At 52.9% G+C, this 18,898-nt stretch overlaps 3 protein-coding genes across 5 annotated transcripts; all 3 read right to left on the reverse strand.

Annotated features, from left to right (window-relative positions):
- Positions 1-357: 357 nt before the first annotated feature.
- On the reverse strand, positions 358-3,931 carry TMEM41A (transmembrane protein 41A). Of its 2 annotated transcripts, XM_071566096.1 has the most exons (5): positions 3,749-3,931; positions 3,493-3,646; positions 2,565-2,726; positions 1,866-2,004; positions 358-1,323 (listed from the first exon to the last, which is right to left on the reverse strand). In XM_071566096.1, the coding sequence occupies exons 1-5, from the start codon at positions 3,844-3,846 to the stop codon at positions 1,103-1,105; spliced, it is 774 nt and encodes a 257-aa protein (XP_071422197.1). In that variant the 5' UTR covers positions 3,847-3,931; the 3' UTR covers positions 358-1,102. The 2 variants fall into 2 exon arrangements, with proteins under 2 accessions (XP_071422197.1, XP_071422198.1); XM_071566097.1 differs by lacking the exon at positions 1,866-2,004.
- Positions 3,892-5,547, reverse strand: LOC139677156 (uncharacterized). Its single transcript, XM_071566843.1, has 2 exons — positions 5,509-5,547; positions 3,892-5,064 (listed from the first exon to the last, which is right to left on the reverse strand). The coding sequence occupies exons 1-2, from the start codon at positions 5,545-5,547 to the stop codon at positions 3,892-3,894; spliced, it is 1,212 nt and encodes a 403-aa protein (XP_071422944.1).
- LIPH (lipase H) lies at positions 5,082-18,140 on the reverse strand. 2 transcript variants are annotated; one of them, XM_071567082.1, is made up of 10 exons: positions 17,913-18,140; positions 13,507-13,874; positions 12,732-12,840; positions 12,547-12,648; positions 11,607-11,696; positions 10,345-10,512; positions 9,429-9,524; positions 8,465-8,576; positions 7,373-7,445; positions 5,082-6,088 (listed from the first exon to the last, which is right to left on the reverse strand). In XM_071567082.1, the coding sequence occupies exons 1-10, from the start codon at positions 17,962-17,964 to the stop codon at positions 5,843-5,845; spliced, it is 1,416 nt and encodes a 471-aa protein (XP_071423183.1). In that variant the 5' UTR covers positions 17,965-18,140; the 3' UTR covers positions 5,082-5,842. The 2 variants fall into 2 exon arrangements, with proteins under 2 accessions (XP_071423183.1, XP_071423184.1); XM_071567083.1 differs by having other exon boundaries at positions 5,929-6,088; positions 7,373-7,546.
- Between the last annotated feature and the right edge of the window lie 758 nt (positions 18,141-18,898).

The raw sequence follows: 18,898 nt of genomic DNA on the forward strand, positions 1-18,898 counted from the left end.
AGGGGCTTTGGGATAATCACCCCAGAGCCTTGGTCTGGGGTCTCCCATCTGCCCCCTTCCATGACAGGAAGGTTATTTTATCCTCCAAATGGAGAGCAAACTCAAGGAGAGCAGAACAAGGAGGTGCAACTACCAAAACCCCAAGAGCAGACTATCATCTGTGGGGGATGAGGGTGGGCAGGCCCTGGCACAGGTTGCCCAGAGAAGCTGTGGCTGCCCCATCCCTGGGAGCGTCCAAGGCCAGGTTGGATGGGGCTTGGAGCAACCTGGGCTGGTGGAAGGCAGCCCCCATGGCAGGGGGTGGAATGGGATGAGCTCTAAGGTCCTTTTCAACCCAAACCATCCTGCATTCTGTGTTCTCCAGCAACTGGGACAAGAGCCCACCTGTTTATTCAGAAACCTTGTAGTTATACAGAAGCCAATGTGTAGCTTTTCAAGTGCTTCACAAGGACAATCTCTGCCAGCCAGGCACATCCATTCCTGCTCCTTTTCCCATCAGTCCATCCGGAGTAGCAGCTGCTGACAGACTGGAAAAGCATCTTGTGTTCTGCCATGACTGGTACATATGGGTAGCCCAAATCCTGAGCATTTTGCTGCAGGGTGTGCTGGTTAAACATGGAATCAAGAAGAGTCTTCTCCAGCTGCACCCTGACACACCATTATTTTCTCAGCTCGGTGCTCGTGCCTGTGCACCGAACAGCACCACTTGTCATTTGAGGCCAGAAGTGTTAATCAGTCAGGGGCTGGAGGGAGCAGGGCCTGCCTCCAGGGCAGTGCTTGGCCCCTGTGCTGGGCAGCACTAAGGGGCTCTGGTTTGCCCTCCTCACAGGAGGCAGGGGCTGGGCACACCTCAGGCACACAGGAGATGGATTTAAACAGAACAGGCAAATTAACCAGGTGTTCACAAAGCCCCTGTACTGCTCTCTCCGTGCAGGTATGTGCACAGGTAAACATTCATTAAAGGTAAGAACCTTACACCTCCTCAGAGATGAGGAGGACAATTAAAAACTGCCACTGTCCTTGGTGGCACAGAGCATGCAGAGTATAACCCCCAGGAAGAGAGACCTGCAGCTTTTACCCCAAAACTGGGGCACCTGAGCCATCACAAGCTCTTTTTGCCATTGAGTGTCTGAGTTTGCTTGTCCCCATCCAGCTTCAGGTGCTCCTTGCTGTATCTCTTGATGAGGGTCCCTGGTACCAGCGCTGCCATGGCCATGGCCAGCAGTTTGAGCAGCGTGTCCCAGGAGAAAATGGCATCCAGAGAGGTGATCTGGGACAGAATGGCCCCTGTCTGCACACAGATGAAATTATATGGTGTAAGGCCTGAAAGAATCAGAGCAGAAAAGAGCTGTCAGCATCCCCCCAAGAGAAAATTAGCTCAGGTATGCCCAAGGCCAGACACAAAACCACAGGATGGTCAGGGTTGGAAGGGGCCTCTAGAGATCACCCAGTCCAAGGTAGGGTCACCTGGAGCAGGTGACACAGGGACATGTCCAGGTGGGTTTAAAAAGTCTCCAAAGAGACAGACTCCATGCCCTCCCTGGGCAGCTGTTCCAGTGCTCTGACACCCTCCATGGAAGGAAGTTCTTCCTCATGTTGAGGTGGAACTCACTGTGGTTCAGTTTATGGCCATTACAGACACAGGAGTCTGTGCTAACAACAGAAGAACAGCGTGTAAATCAAAATTTGCAGCATTTGCAGACACGTGAATTTGCAAAATGCTCTGAGGCCTCAGGGCAGCACAGAGGCAGAGAGTTAAATGGGGCAGAGGCCCAGCTCTGCCCTGCTGCTCTGCCTTTCCCTGCTCAGCAAGGACAAGAGCAGCAGTGTCACATTGTCCCCTGGACCACGTCCCCAGGCCTTACCGATGAGGACGGACAAGAAGAACTGGGACACAGGGATGTTTAAAATGGGAGCCGAGAGGTTCAGGAACCAGTTTGGCGTCATGGGGAACAGCCTCAGGAACAACAAGAAGAAAAATAAGCAGCTCCTGTTCTCTTCTACCTGCCAAGAGAAATGTTCCACATTATTTCTGCTCCTCAGACAGCAGGAACACTGGTAGGGCCATGATCATAAAGTGAGTGTTCCTAACACTCCTAAAGTGTCCTAAAGTGAGTGTTTCTCCTAACATGCCACACCCCACCAGTCCAGAACTGATGAAAAGCAGCAACATTATGTATATATGGGAAAGTAGGGCTGAGCCAGCCCTCTCCAAGGAAGTGCTGGAAATGGGACCTCACCTGAATGGGAGATAAGGAAGACAACAGCAGAACCAACTGCAGCTGCACAACTCATCACGGCATGGATGGAGGCACTTCTGGAGCACAAGAGCTTCCCACTCAATTGTTTGTCCTACTTCTGATTTTCCTTGGGATCTGGGATTTTCCTCACAGTCCCTTTGCAAACGGGCTGGCTCCAAGACATCAGCCTGCTCCTGGACTTAGGAGCCTGTGCCCTTAGCAGACCTGATGCATCCCCTGCACACACTTATTGTTTACTAAGTCATCCCAAAAGCAGCCTGACCCAGGAACACCCTGGGTGTCTGCACAACCACCAGCCCTTACCTTCCCTTGCAGCAGAGCCACTTTCTCAGGGAAGTAGTGGACGACGAGCTGCTTGCCAAAGGCAGCAGAGAGCAGGTAGCAGAGAGTGGCTCCCACTGACGTGAGGACCGAGCACAGCACCAGCCCCATCCACGGCCCGAAGAGAGCTCCAGCCAGGACATTCTGTGGGGACAACATGGAGTGAGGCACAGGGGCCACAGTGTGTCACAGAATAGTCAGGGCTGGAAGGGACCTCTGGAGATCCAGTCCAACCCCCCTGCCAAGGCAGGGTCACCTGGAGCAGGTGACACAGGGTCTAGGTGTGTTTAAAAAGTCTCCAAAGAAGGAGACTCCATGCCCTCCCTGGGCAGCTGTTCCAGCGCTCTGACACCTTCCATGGAAACAAGTTCTTCCTCACACTGAGGTGGAACTTCTTGTGTTTTAGGTCATTGCTCATGCTGTTTCTGGGCACCACTGAAAAGAGCCTGGCACCATCCTCTGACACCCATCTTGGAGATATTTACATGGACTGATGAGATCACCTCTGTGTCTTCTCTTGTCCAGACTAAACAGGCCCAGGTTCCACAGTCTCTATTTAAGAGAGATGTTGCAGACCCCTCATCATCTTTGTGGCCTCCACTGGATCCTCCCAAGGAGTCCAGAACTGGACACAGCACTCCAGATGTGCCTCACTAGGGCTGAGGGGCAGGATCCCCTCCCTGACCTTCCCCCAGGATCCCACTGTCCCTCCTGGTGCTCAGGGCACACTGCTGGCTCACAGCCAGCTTGTCACCCACCAACACACCAGGTCCTTCCCTCAGAGCTGCTCCCCCGCGGGTCAACCCCCCCTGTGCTGGTACCGGGGGCTATTCCTCCCCGGTCAGGGCCGGTCCGGCCCCTCTGCTCCTTGCCCGGGCCGCGGCTCCCCGGCCTCGCCCTTTGCCCGTACCAGGAGGCTGGAGCCGGGGATGGCGAAGCTCTGTTTGTACAGGTAAGCGCCGCAGAACAGCGCCAGCGCCGCTCCCCGGTGCTGCCGCTCGTACTCCCGCAGCGCCTCCGCCAGATCCCGCAGCTCCTCCAGGTCCGCCGGGAACCGCAGCGCCCTGCGGGGGGAGAGACACGGGCAGCGCCGGGGGGGACAGACAGACACACACACAGCCCCGGGGACAGAGGGACACACGGGCGGCCCCGGCCCCCGCACCCACCTGCGCGTCTGCCCCGCGCTCAGCCGCACCGACAGCAGCCACAGCGCGGCCGTGGCGGCCGCGAAGACGAGCAGGAGCCCGGCCGGGCGCCGCCACATCCCGGCTCGGGGACGCCGCTGTCGCCGCTCCGGCCCTGCCGGTCCTCACAGCCCGGGCCGGGCGCGCAAGCGCGGGGCGGGCGGGGCGGGCATGGCGGGAGGGATCGCCCTGGGGGCGGTGATGGCGGGCGGGGTTTGTGGGGGCGGTGATGGCGGGCGGGGCTGGGTCCGATGATGGCGGGCGGGGTTTGTGGGGGCGGTGATGGCGGGGCCGCTCTGAGAGGGCCCATGGGGGCGGGGATGGCGGGCGGGGCTGAGGGCGGTGGTGGCGGGGCCGCTCTGAGGGCGGTGATGGCGGGCGGGGCGGGCGCGGCAGGCGGTGATGGCTGTTCCTCTGAGGGCGGTGATGGCGGGCGGGGCCCATGAGGGCGATGATGGCGGGAGGGGCCCGTGAGGGCGGTGATGGCGGGAGGGGCCCATGAGGGCGATGATGGCGGGAGGGGCCCGTGAGGGCGGTGATGGCGGGAGGGGCCGCTCTGGGGGCGGTGATGGCGGGAGGGGCCCGTGAGGGCGGTGATGGCGGGCGGGGTCTCTGGAGGCGGTGATGGCGGGCGGGGCCGGTGAGGGCGGTGATGGCGGGCGGGGCCCTTCTGGGGGCGGTGATGGCGGGAGGGGCCGCTCTGGGGGCGGTGATGGCGGGCGGGACCCTTCTGGGGGCGGTGATGGCGGGCGGGGCCGCTCTGAGGGCGGTGATGGCGGGCGGGGTCTCTGGGGGCGGTGATGGCGGGCGCGGTCTCTGGGGGCGGTGATGGCGGGAGGGGCCGCTCTGGGGGCGGTGATGGCGGGCGGGGTCTCTGGGGGCGGTGATGGCGGGCGGGGTCTCTGGGGGCGGTGATGGCGGGCGGGGCCGCTCTGAGGGCGGTGATGGCGGGCGGGGTCTCTGGGGGCGGTGATGGCGGGCGGGGCCCTTCTGGGGGCGGTGATGGCGGGCGGGGCCCTTCTGGTGGCGGTGATGGCGGGCGGGGCCCGTGAGGGCGGTGATGGCGGGCGGGGCCGCTCTGAGGGCGGTGATGGCGGGCGGGGTCTCTGAGGGCGGTGATGGCGGACGCGGTCTCTGGGGGCGGTGATGGCGGGCGCGGTCTCTGGGGGCGGTGATCCTCTGAGGGCGGTGATGGCGGGAGGGGCCCGTGAGGGCGGTGATGGCGGGCGGGCTCCCCCGCAGCGCTCGGCGGGGCCCCCGCGCTCCTCTGGGTCAAAGCGGCCCCGCGCGTGTTCGCGCTTTAAACCCGCGCCACGAGCACGTGTTTTAACCACACGCGCAGACGTTGTTTTATTGTCGCTCCTCCAGCCCCTTTGTGCGCTTTGAGTGGAGGGCGGGCCCCAGTGCCCGGTCCCCGGTGCCCGGTCCCCCCTGCTCTGTCCCCAGTGCCCGGTCTCCGATACCGGGTCCCCAGTGTCCAGTCCCCAGTGCCCGGTCCCCAGTGTCCAGTCCCCCCTGCTCTGTCCCCAGTGCCCGGTCTCCAATACCCGGTCCCCAGTGTCCAGTCCCCAGTGCCTGGTCCCCAGTGTCTGGTGCCCAATGCCCAGTCAGCCTGCCAGGTCCCCAGTGTCCAGTCCCCAGTGCCCGGTCTCCAATACCCGGTCCCCAGTGCCCAGTCCCCATTGTCCAGTCCCCAATGCCTGGTCCCCAGTGTCCAGTCCCCAGTGCCCGGTCTCCAATACCCGGTCCCCAGTGCCCAGTCCCCATTGTCCAGTCCCCATTGTCCAGTCCCCAGTGCCTGGTCCCCAGTGTCCAGTCCCCAGTGCCCGGTCCCCAATGCCTGGTCCCCAGTGTCCAGTCCCCAGTGCCTGGTCCCCAGTGTCTGGTGCCCAATGCCCAGTCAGCCTGCCAGGTCCCCAGTGTCCAGTCCCCAGTGCCCGGTCCCCAATGCCTGGTCCCCACTGTCCAGTCCCCAGTGCCCGGTCCCCAGTGTCTGGTGCCCAATGCCCAGTCAGCCTGCCAGGTCCCCAGTGCCCAGTCCCCAGTGCCTGATCCTCAGTCCCCAGTGCCCACTGCTCAGTCCCCAATATCTGGTCTCCAGTGCCCGGTCCCCAAGGTCCCGTCATCCCACCCAGTCCCCTCTGCCCGGTCCCCACAGGAGGTGCCTGGGGACTGACGGGTGAGTCCCACATGGCCATGAAGTGTCTCTGCCCCCCCAGGCACAGCACCCTCTGGTCTCGGCTCCTGCTTCAGCACGGGATGGGCCTGAAGGTTCTCGGGGTGTTCTCCATGAGGACAAGGTCGTACCGGCACAGGTGGGGTCTGTGTGAAAACAGGGGCCAAAAGTGAGGAAATGGCTCTTTTTTCTGTCATACTCCGGTTGAATCTCGCCATGTGCTGGAGGCTTATGTGAGATAGCTCATGTTCTCGAGAGAACTGGCTCCAAGTCCACCTAAAGTGAGGCTGGCTTGGAGCCTTCCCAAGGCCTGGGATACCTTCAGCATTTTTCTGTTCTGTTCTACATTATCTTTTGCTTGTGGCAAAAACATGACAGAGAAACCAGTGAGCAAACAGGTATTGACTGACCATGGTTCCTGTTAAGCCAGGCCACACCTGTGTGCCCACCAAACGAGGTGATCCTTCCAGCTCACCTGCCTGGTCCAGCTGCTTCCCTGCTCCCAGCATGAGGAATTCTGCCACTACTCTGATCCAGGACCAGGCATTGATCTGGCCTGGATCTAGTCCAGCCAAAACCCAGAGTTGATACTTAATCTTTCACTGGACATTAGCTCTGGAACAGGGGAGGAGAGAGGGCAGGACATCCCTCCCTGGGCAGTGACTGATTATTTAATCTGTTGAAAATCCAGAATATTTTTTCTTCACCCTCCTCACTCTGTCATATGCAACCCTTGTTCTACCCCAAATTTAAAGCATGGTGTGGCTTGATGTCCACATTCTGTCCTTGCACACAAAGTCAGCCTAAGAGATTCTGAGCTTGCTGAGCTCAGGCACAGATTCCATCCTCCAAAGGTGCCCTAGGAATCAGGGAAGCTTAAAAGAGCAAACAGAGGTTAAGGAGGTGACTGAAGCAGCTGGAGAAATCTCACCAGCAGTGAGCTGGGAGGTACCTCATGGTGCTGTGGGCAGCAGGCAGGGCTGTGGGCAAAGTGGCCAGCAGCTCCCAGTTGCTGGAATTCCAGGAGTAAATTAATTTTCCCACTTGACTGGCCATAGAAATTGACTGGGATAAAAACTGTGTGTTTGGAGCTGGACATCTGTGCTTCCCTGAGAGCTGCACTTCCCTTCAGTCCAGAGTTCAGGCCTAGGCAGCTTCTCAAAGGTCATTTTCCTGACCAAAGGTTAAGATGTCAGACCATGTAAGAGTCACGTCACCAATGACATGTTTTCAGCACAATAAGGCAGCCTCTGTGTTCAAGTGCTGCTCAGCTGTGGGATTCTATTCCCAAGATACGTGTATGAGAATTATTAAATGTGAAATAACTAATTCTTCTGCACAGACTCAGCCAGGCCAGGAATCTGGGGGAGTCATTTACTTCTGTCCAGTCTACAACTACAGAAATGGTTGGTGTATAGAGCTCTGCTCACCTTTCTGGGTTTGTGAGTGACTGGAACTTCATTTGGAGAATCCTGAGTTTGAATTTTGGGCCAATGACAGATCCTGTGGAAAATGTCAAGGAAATTCTTTCTATGTTTTCAAGATCCTGGTCGAACCCAATGAGCAAAGTGATTTGGTTGTACTGCTGGAAGGTGGCAGCTTCCCTGAAGGTGAAGCAGAAAGGAGAGTGTCAGAGTCACCGAGGGACTGGCACCAGGTTTAGTGTATTCAGTGTAACATGAGAAACAGAGCTGGGGGAGCAGGGCAGAGCTTGTGATTGGTTTCTGATTTATAGAAGGTGAGGGTGGGTGCTCCAGGTATGAAACTGCTCAGCCACTTCAGCACTCAGTTATTTGGGGTGGGAGTGGGGACACAGAGCTCTGGTGCCATTTGCCCCAAACCAGAATCCTCGCTGTGATTCTGCTTCGGTCCCAAGCGGACCAGACCCAAGTGGTGTTTGTGCACACCTGAGCACCGAGTCCCTTTGAGAAAGGTGTGCAATCTGCACTGCTCTTGCTGTGGGAGGGAGGCACATCCCTCCAGTGCAAGCAGATCCCAGATAGGGCTCAGGGAATAGGCAGAGTTACTTGGGAAAACTAGTTGAGCAGGATTGTTTGGCTGAAGTGAGTTTAGCTCAATCAGGAATTTGCATGTTGTATAAATACCAGTCACTAATTTGCCTCTTGGAACAGAATGAGTTGATTTGGATGTGAGATATTCAGGCCCAGGTTCATCCCTGCTGTCTTGGGCACTGGGAGCTGGAACAGAACCCTCCCTGGAAGGGGAAGGAAAGAAGGGGAGGCGTTTTTCCTTCTGTGTTAGTGGAAACCTAGGGCAGCTGTGCCTCTGGCTGAGATTGTCCACTTCAGCCCTTAGGATGAAAAAGAGTCCAAACCGAAGGGCTGGGCAGTCAGGTGTGTGCTGGGGGAGGCTGTGGAAATTCCATAGGGCCAGGAAGTCCCAGAGGCATGTGCACTGGCAGGTGTCAGCAGAGACATGGAGGAGGATGTCTCACCTCTCCAGCTGCACTTGCACCGAGGGATTCGCTGACATTTCCACATTATCAGATCAGTAGGACTTACGGATTAACTTTAGACTCTGCCTTCCTCCCAGTCTCATCAGCCAGCACGATGCTGAACGTGCCTCTCCTGGTGGCTTTGTTCCATGTGATAATATCCACAAAGTAGTGATAAACTGAGGGGGGGAGAGAGAACAAGTGTGAGTAGATCCCACAGGCTCACTCTGCTGTGTGCCTGTCTGGGTGGGGAGCTGCAGGTGGAGGATGGACACAGCCCCTTCAGTTTACCTCTAAAATCCCTTTCTCCTCCCCCCTCTCTATCTCCCTTTTCAGAGATTTAACAGAAACAGAGGTATCAGGAAAGCACTGAAGGAAGGGTTATCCATCCAGGATGGCCTCTCTGCCTTCCCCCTTCACTTCCAAACTGCCTTTCCTTTCTCCTGTCCCCAACTGAACCCCTTAATTTCTGTTCTCAGCATCTGTCATTTGTCATCTCTGTCATGGGGCAGAATTGTCTGTTCTTTGATCTGTAAGTCTGAATTCACTTGCTGACCAGCTCCGGAGCTCAGGCTGTAATCCTGTCCATGCTTTGCTATGGTGGTGATCACAGGGATGAGGAGAAGCCCTGGGGACACTTTTTTTCCCACTGATTTTCCCCCTTTCCCTGTACCTCTTGCTTTTCTCCAGAGTAGCTTCTTCACCTGTGCAGGCTGTCTCTCACCATTCCCACACACCTCTTACTTTCACAAAAGAATGGTGTGTTGCTTCAAAACCCGCTTTGGGAATTTTTATATTAATTTGCAAGGTCTCATCCAATTTCCTGGCACTGTAAGCAAGTTGCCTTTCACAGCACCGGGCAGGTTTGCAGATAAGGAATGTCATGGCAAAGTGCAGATGGACACAGTGCTGCTCAGCAGCCACTGGCCTTGTTTCTGAAATGCTGGCTATGACCTGACCATCTCTGCTCAGCTGCTGCTGGAGGTGGCAAAGCACAAAGAAAAATCATCTTGGAAATCTCCGTCACTTACTGCAAAATGGCTCTTTGTCCGCTGTGTCGAAAAACATACTTGTCACTGGATGGCTCTGTTGTGTTAAATAGCTTTTCCACTCATGGGCATAATAACCTGCAGGTGACAGTTTGAAAATGAAACAGAGTTACTGCACAGGTAGATGAGCAACTAAATGGCTGAAAATAAGCAAGTGTTTAAGAAATAGCGTGTTGTTTGCCAGCTGCCAGGTCACAGTGTGACACAAACCCCTGTACTCCTCAGATTTAGCACTAAATATGCCTGGTTAGTGTTCAGCACATACTTCAAGGCTGATCTTTTCCCACATCTGCTATCCATGGTCAAGGAGGATTTCATTTTGCAGTGCAGAATGCAAATCATCCCCTTGGCTTTGCCAGTTCCTTTCTGGAAGTGTCAGGTGTTTTTGCATCACCCTTTCAGAGCTGGCAGCCTGAAGCTGGGCTGTCACACCCAGCCTGGGACACCTCTGTGGGTCCAGAATCCCCTTTGTTCACCCCTCTGCAATTCCTTTTAGAGCACAAAGGGAGTTGTGGTGCTTGGAATTCATTAGAAACTATTCTGTTTTATCAAGAGCACATCCTTGTCCCTCAAACTGTGCAACTAAAGGACTTTAATTTGTTGTTTGTGAGACTGCAGTGTAAAAATCCGAAGTCTTGTTTTGACTTTTTTAGTTCTGGATCCTTTACCTGTGATTTTTTGTTCCAGATCATAGTGTGATGTGATGGTAGGAAAAGCAGGGAGGTTTCTCTTGCCTCTTTGAATTAAAGGAGAGACCTCAAAACCCTCAGTGAAATAACTCTGATGGTTTTGCAAAGCACCGTGTTGTGTTGGTCCTTTAGCAAAACATCCCACACCGAGTTGCAGTGGTGACAGGCAGCTCTGTACTGAGGATGGACTGACACCCCCTGATCCTTACCTACAGTGGGGCAGGGCATAGGCCAGAAGGCTTCACAGCTGGTGCATTTGCCATTCCTGTAATTCCTGTACGAGTCGCAGGGATATGCAGTGATGTTGCAGCTCTGTGTCAGGGAGGACAGGAACAGGAAAACAGACCTCTGGTGGTCACATTTAAAATACTGCAATCCTTAATCATACACAGGGAAGAAATATTTTGTTAGCAATCCTCTCTTGTCAGGGAAATGGGATTAATGCCCACAGGACACCCCAGTGGACAGTCAGTGACCAGTCCGAACCCACTGGGGAGCACTGGGCTGTGGCAGAGCAGTAAGTGGGCACCAGCCTGCCCTTTTGAGTGCACTTGGCTCTGCCTGGGTCTGGTTTGCTTTTCTTCTTGTCTTTTTGGCTTTAAAAATATACTTATTTGTATATACTTGGTTGCTGTGGTTCCAGAGGATCCAGATATGGATCCAGTTCTATCTCAGGTGGTTTCCTCTCCCCTCTGAGTTCAGGCCTGACAGCTGGATATTGCTTTTAGTTTTGCACATGATCTTCCATTTTGGTGTAAAAAACTCTCTAGAAAGCCAAAACTAATAAAATGAATTGCTGCATGAGCAACAAAATGAGTGAAGTCTTATTTCCTAGGGATTTTTAGTTCAGGCTGTTTTCCTGTGTAGATTCTCTTAGGTCTGATAAGGGTTGAGTTCACAATGCTGCCTTCTCGTCTGTGAGGTGTCTTTTTCCCCAACTTTCATCAAACTGGTTTAGCTGCCACTGAAAGGCAAACAGCTTTCTTTGGGTCAAGACTGGGGCTTTACCTTCAAACTGCACTATCAGTCACTGCCAAGGAAGCTGCAAGATTTGCTGTAACTGCCTATTTCATGTTCAGCTTGAACCCATTTTCTGAACAGGTTCTTGTCACTGCTGGTCCTTCTGCTTTTGTGAGTTCTAAGTAATTAAAACCAAAAAATCCTTCAGGTTTTCTGAACGTAGTCACAAAACAGTGCACAAATCTACCTGATGGCTTTTTACACAGAGAATTAATCCCAACTGCAGTGTGACAGAGGCACAGAAAGGTCACCCTGACTCTCATGCCCACCTGGTGCACATGAGCTAAACCCCTGTCACGTCAGTGCTGGGAAGGGGTTGCTGCTGGTGCTTTCCCAGAATATGGCTTTCATGTATTTTCTAAGCAGTGATGATGTTTCTCTGGCTTTCTCCTCCTTTTCTGATTAGAAATAGTTTATCAGGGTTTGTGCAGTTCAAGGCAGGATTAATTACCAGAAAATATTGTCAGTGGACAGCCCGGCTGGTCGGTCCCACCATTGGGGTAGAAGTCGATGTGGCCGAGTGCTTCTCTGTAACCCAGTCCTGGCAAAGGGGAATAAATACAAGCAGGAATATTAATGTCACCCATCTGCTTAGGCAGCAGGCCAAGTGGTTGTGACCCAGCTGGGTCATTTTAGCAATCGTTTCAAATACCAAAAATGAGCCTGTGTGCAAAATTTGGGGGTTTGTGTCCCTGTGTGCAGGAGAGTAAAAGGGATGTGAAACCTGGGTATTGCCATGCTGCTAAGTCTGACTTCTTGGAAGGGCTGGGAGAAGCAGTGAGGTGGGAAAGCCAAGTGCAAGGGGTAGGATGCCCATGGGAGCAGAGCAGGGGGCTGGCATTGCACTGCTGGCCTCGCTGGTGGGTCTGAAAAAGGAGAGGGCTGTGAGAGTCCAGATTCTCCCTAGGGGAAGGTTTAGCTCAGGAGAGGTGGGATGAAGACTGGAAGCACCGTGCAGGGAGCCATGGGTTGGAGATAACCGATCTGCTGTGCAAGGCAGTGAGCTGTGGGTCCAGCCTTGGAGCTGCGGTGTGCTCGGGTGCAGCCTGACCCCGTGGGGAGATGTTGGTGTGGAACTGCTGTGGCAGAACTGTGTGCTAAAGGAGCTCCTCCACTGCTGCCTCTGTCCTTGGAACTCCTGGGCCACCAGGGTGTAACTGCTACAATCCAGCAGCACGTTTTGAAGTGCAAATTAACCAGCAACGCCCGAGGGAGTGCTGAGGACAGTGAGGGCAACACAGCACCCCGGAGCCCTTCCCAGTAATGGAATCTGCTGTCCTGGGCCCAAGGAGCAAAGGTCCTGGCACTGCTGCCCACCAGCACCCCACCTTCCCGTGCTCCATCAGGGTCTGGGGTTCCCTGTGGAGGTGCAGGGGGGGAGTGTCACGTACCGTCGGTGTCAGAATGGATGACATCGACAAACTGTGCGTCCGTGGGGTCCAGCCTCTCGCTGGGGGGGGCCCCCCGGTACAGCGGCCCCGCCGGGTCCAGGCCTGCAACACAAACCAGTGCATGTGTGGCACTGCCCTGTGCCCTGCTGGCCTTGGGGGAGAGGCACTGACAGAGGAAGGCTCACCTGTGATTCTCCCAAGTGCACCACCAAACATCTGCCCCACGAAGCCGGAGATGTGTGCGCCCAGGCTCACTCCTATCATGTGCACGGAGTCAAGGGATGCTCCTTCAATCTGAGATTTAAAGGTACTCATGGTCACAGATTTTTGGCATGTGAAAGGCATAAAATATATCAGGAGGAGGAATCTAAAGTCATGTCCCTACTTTTCCCATGTTTTTCCTTGGTGTGTCCCACTCTGTAAATATTCCACCTTTGAGAGTCCCAGGGTGCAGCCAGCACTCCTGTGTGAGGCCCATCCCTGAGAACTGTGAGGAGAACAGTTCAGGCAGTGGCTGCATTTTCCTGGGCACTTCAACAGAAACCATTCATGGGCCCCAGGAGTAAAATTCCAGTTGCCCCACATGTGGTGCCTGCAAGGAATTAGCAGACACCATGATCCTAATGATCCAGTGTCATCATTGCCTGTGCAACAGCTTAGAGGAGCTGTGAACTGTAGCTGATCCCTTTAAAGTGACTTTTGGACATACAGAAAGTAGAAGTTAAGTTTCATTGTATGGGAAAACATGTCTGTAGAGTTTTGTACCCAGAAATATAAACTGAATATTGCAACAAAATACCAGAGTACCATGTCCAAGGGTAGGATTTGGCACTGCAGAATAGCTGCAAAAATTAATGTTAGGAGTTTCTATTCCCAGACATCCTGCTGGTTTTAATCACTTCCTTTGTGCCCTTTACATACTGTGCCTTAATGACTATATAGTGTGAACGTCCAACTTACCAACATTTCATCAATAAGTTTCTTCAGAATCTCAGCAACTCTTTTGCACTTTCTGGAAGCATAATTGTAGATGAGGGTTGTTGCCCCATGGTTCCAGTCCACAAGGATGATGTTCATGTCCTCCACAGAAAGCAGGAGATGTACCAGGTCGGAGATCCAGACCGGGGCGGAGCCTGTCAGGCGGTACCCGTGGATGATGAAGGTTGTTCTCTTGGTCACGTTTAGGTACTGGGAGGTTGTTGACTGGAGCTCCTCGGCACAGGTCGGGTTCTGGCGGGTGTAGAGCAGCAGCTTCACCTGCAGCTCTGTCCCTATCAGAGCGTTCCCAAAGCCGAGGGCTGTGAATGCAGGACATGACTGCCCAGGATCTGAAAAGAGCACCGTGTGGCAATTGCAGTGTTTGCTTGCACCTGTGGTACCTGCCAGCCCTGCACAGGTACAGGGACACGTGCTGAGAGCTGTCTGAGCTGGGGCTGCTTCTCTGCTGTCCCCTCATCTCATGTTCATGGCTGCAGTTGCCTTGGAACTTTGATTTTGTTGCCATGTTTGAACACAAACAGCGAGTGTACCTTCTTGGAGCAGCATTCCCTGAAACACCCTACTTCCACAGGCAGCTGGGAGATGGTGTGGGCTCTCTCCAAAACCCCAGTTGTGTGAGGAAGGTGTCACGGACTGACAGCCAGGATGGTTGTTGTATGGGTGTGAGAGCACACCCAGGTGCTCTGGACAGGCTCGAGGCTAAACAGGTGTCCTTGGGGTTGGTTTGCACCTCCAGCCTGGGGCTGCAGAGGGTCTTGCTGTGTGAGGGGCAGCTCTGTGCTTCATTTTGTGTGCTGATGCAGCCTGCTATTCCTGACTGCAAATTCCTGACAGCCCCTTGGGCTGCGTGGGCTGTCACTGATGGTGCTTTGGACACAGCTGAAGGGGAACTGAGTTCCATTAAGTGCTGCTCCATGGGGTGGTCTGTGCCTTTGGAAAGCCTGTCTTTGTGCCTTGCTTTTCCAGCAGAGCCTTCAGAGCCCAATATAATCTCTAACAGGGCACTGGCAGGGAATGGAATAACTGTCTCCAGACAGACAGTGCTTATGAGGGGCCTCCCAGGTGTGCCTCTTCCTGGCATACAATCCTTTCCCCCAAATCCTATTAATCTTGAAGAACCTTGTGAGGGAGAGTGTCTCCCTCACGCATGCCCTGGCTGCAGTTCCTGGAGGAATCTTCCTGATCTTTGTTGCTTAAAGGACTGTGCAGTGGGTGGAAGGGTTTAGAAAACCTGCAGCTTTAAGCTAATTGTGCTCTAGCAAATCTCCAAAGCTCTGTGCATTTTACCTTCTGAATGATGAAACTCACAGTTTCTATGAGCAACTTTCCCTTTTCTCCTCCTTTGGAAATCAGGAGCATGACAGTGATATAAATGCTAAGTGCCCACCACATAAAACAATCTGCTCAGTTGCCATAGTTCTGCTAATTACTCTGTAGGAGCCCCAGGAGCTCCAGAAATAAAAGTTAATAGGCTAAAAGGATGTTGCAGTTAAGTCCAAGTGAATATTTTAAATTGCTACCATAAATCTGAACATCTGAAATCCATGGAATCCTTTCTGTATAGAGCCTATGGTACCATATGAATAGTGGGACAGGAGTGGTGGGAAATGAGCCCTCAGCCAGACCCAGTGAACAGGGGTTAGACCAGGGCCTTTGGATGGAGCATGTTCTGGCTCTGTAGAACTTCAGTGCGACTCAGGATTCTGCTCCAAAGAGGAAGAGTGACCTGGGGGCTGTCTCCTGGCCAGCCTGCTCTCATCTCTTCCTCACAGTGCCAAGATGCTCCAGGGAATCAGCAGCAGCAGTTCTCCTATGGCACTGCTCTCGTGGAGATCTCAAACTGGCAGAGAAAAGCTAACACTTGTGCTCCTCAACACCAGCTCACACAGTGAGACTCAGCAACTGTCCTCTAGGTGCTACTGCAGCATAAAGAAATACAGCTGTCTTGGTTTTACTAATAACTAGGCATTGTTTTAGTTCTTGTGTGGCAGTATTATATAGTGTTGCTAATCATCTTTACCACCACTAAAGCTGTAGTAATACAGGCAGAAATGCCAGGCAAGAATTACTTCTATGTGGTGCAAGACTGCACTGATTGCTTAATTTGTTTCTGTATCTCCTGCCCTGTGCTGAGACTTGCCCAGAGGAGCACTGTGTTTGTTATCAGAACACCCCAAACCTTCTGGTACAGAGGAGCTTTCAAAGAGCTGCTCAGTGTTTGCTGATACCTAACACAGACCAGTTCTGTGTCAATTAACAAAGTCAGATTGGGATTGTAATATTATATATTATAATAGGGGGAGAAAACCTGCCAGCTTCTCTTATGGCAGGAGGGTGCCCATCCCAGCCTCATCCTGGCACATGAGAATGGCCAGTTATCCTGGCTTTGCTCTTCCTTCTGCTGAGCACGGGAACTCCTCCCCAAATGGTTGGAAGTGTCTTTGAAACCCCAAGATGATTGTGGTAAGATTAGGCCTGCAAGCAACTAAGTGAGGTGGGAAGTTACACCCTGGCACTGTGCTTAACCTGTGTCCAACAGGCCACTTCCCTTCAGGAAAGGTGAATGAATGTGGCAATTAACCCAGCATCCAATTAGCTCACCGAACCCCGCCCTGGCCATTAGCTTGCTAGACAGACTCAGGAAATTCACTTTCTCCTTCTGCTCAGTTTTCTCATATGTAAAGTAGGGGCAAAACACTAGTTTGCTGTGCAAGGTGCTCTGACATCCCAGCACCTGTGCAAGGGGGCATAAAAACGTGTTAAATCCATGTGCCTGCCTGGGAGCTGCACATTTTGGTCTCGAGCTTGAGATCAGCCTCCAAGGTGCTATTGCAGCAGGAGAGGCATCTTCAGAATAACCTAGTTCTGAAGTTACAGAAATAAATATATATCATGATAGAATAATAGAATGGTTTGGCTGGGAAGGGACCTTAAAACTCATCCAGTCCCACCCCCTGCCATGGGCAGGGACAACTTCCACTGTCCCAGGTTGTGCCAAGCCCAGTCCATCCTGGCCCTGGACACTCCCAGGGGTGGAGCAGCCACAGCTTCTCTGGGCACCTGTGCCAGGGCCTGCCCACCCTCACAGAGAGGAATTTTTTCTAAATATCTAATCTAAACCTACGCTCTTCCAGTTTGGATATTTGGAGTTATATACTCCCAGGTGGGAGTATTGTGGTCATGAGAACAGTCCCAGGCAGTGCTATTAAGGCCTGCGTTTCCCTGGTGTCTCTCATTCCTTTCTTGGAGATTGTATTTGGAGGCTTTTTGTCCATCTGTCCTGGATGCTGAGCCTGTGGACAGGCAGGGTTGGCTGTGGTCCTGAGCTGTCTGCATGAGTAAAACAGCAGCTGAGTTTTTGTACCTCCACCAACCTGTCCTCTTGCAAAGGCAAGTTCCAACAGATTTTTTGCCTCATTGGGGCAGTGGTCACTTGGCCAGATGTGTGGCTGTCCCAGCTGTGGTCCTGGGGACACAGAGCTGCTGCTCTGTCTTGCAGGCTCTCTGGCACTCCAACCCTGCCAGCTTGTCTGGGCTCTGTGCAGTGTGTTTGAACAGACTGCTCGTAACCACTGCCAATAACTCTTCCCCTTTCAGCTCACTTCACAACCACGCTGTGAATCTCAGGAGTGCTAGTGAAGATTTCCATCACTTTTCCACAGAGAGAGTGTGCCCTCCTCCACCTCTTAAACTGGTCCTCAATGGCTCCCTGGTTTCCTCCTGCCTTTTCACACAATTCTCTTTTCCCACTTCTTGTGACTACATTTCCTACAGCGTATTAAACAAACTAAGCAAAATGTGACCCCGAGATTACTCCAGAGGACCTGATGAAATACAAGTTAGTGTTTATAAGAACAGTGCTTTTTTCTAACCCTGTTTGTTTTCCCCACAAAGCAGAGAGCTGTAACTTGACTTGCTCCCATGTGTATGCTAACACAAGGCACTACATTTGTTTATTGTTACACAGGTTGATTCTTGTAGGACTGTGAGGATATCAAATGGAGCTTACTGTTCATAAATGGTAATTCATCCTTCGCCTCTGCTGTACACGACACCCCTGGAAAGAAATCATTATTCTCTGAAGATTCCCAATGACATTTTCAGTGCAGACGGATAGTACTTATATAAGAGAAATGTTTGCAAAGGGAGGAAAAGATAATAAAAATACTTCTGGTTTTACATTCGGAACTCTTAGAACTGACTATATCCATGTAACCAGCATAATTTGCTTTGCCAAAATAAATAATGTTAGTGAGAAACCCTACACAGTAACTGTAATGCAGAGGGCAGAGACATTCATGTTTCTGTAGAGCACAGAGTGTGTTATATTTGACAAAAACATTCAAAGCAAAAGGTTCATTTCTTACCTGTTTTCACCCCATACAAAAGGCAGATGAACACAATGCACAGCCTCAGCATATGGACTTCCACATGGAATTTCCACAGGTAAGAGACTCTAAGGATCCCACAATTTCTTTGGCATGTGTCTGCTGGCTCTGACAGCAATTTGCTTCCTTTTTTTCCTGCCAGTCACAGTAGGTGTGGTGAAAAGAGGAAGTTACCAGCCAAGACCTGAAGACTGGTCTTTGGTTGTACAGCTGAAGCTGCTTCTTAAAAAGGTGGGGCACTTTCTATTCTGACAGGTTTCCTTCATTTGAATAGTTTGCCCTGGGAGATGACTAATCAAAGACACAAATGGGTTGGTATCACACTGTAAGCAGCAATTTGACTACACATGTTGAAACTAAGGAAATTATTGCCTGTCTATTTGTCTTTTGCAAAGAGTGTCAGGAGGATTGTGGGTGTCACTGCAAGTCTGATAAGCATCTGGGCAGGGCCAGGGCTTGGTTTCTGCCTTGGGAGAGTTCATGATGATCCCTAATCTCCCCTGTGCCTCCTGTTCTCTGGAGTCTCTTCTAACCCACAAAGCCCTGTCCCCTCAGGCAGGAGGTGGCTGCTCAGCTCTGTGTTAAGGCAGTCTGGCTCTCCCTTGGGCTCCCAAGCATCTGCTGCCTCGGATGACACTCACACAACTGGCATTCCCACCACATTTTCTCACAGACCTGCTGAGACCTCATGAATTCAGCTCGAATTCAAGTAAGAAAGGGTTTTAGTTTCCGTGCTGGATGGGAGGAAGAAGATGGCTGAGAACAGACAACTGCTTGGGGCAGGAAAGGAAGTCTGAAACTGAAGCTGGAAGATAAGAGTGGCACAGCTGGGAGGAGAAGGTGGCTGGGAGGTTGTAAAGGTATGAGAGGGGAGGGGAAGAGAGAGCAGGGATGGCTGCTGAACAGAAGCTGGGTGGTAGCTTTGCCTGATGTGTTCTGAGCAAACTCTTATAACATAGGCCAGG

This window comes from Pithys albifrons, chromosome 11 (assembly GCF_047495875.1).
Source record: "Pithys albifrons albifrons isolate INPA30051 chromosome 11, PitAlb_v1, whole genome shotgun sequence".
In the NCBI taxonomy this organism is placed as follows: Eukaryota; Metazoa; Chordata; class Aves; order Passeriformes; family Thamnophilidae; genus Pithys; species Pithys albifrons.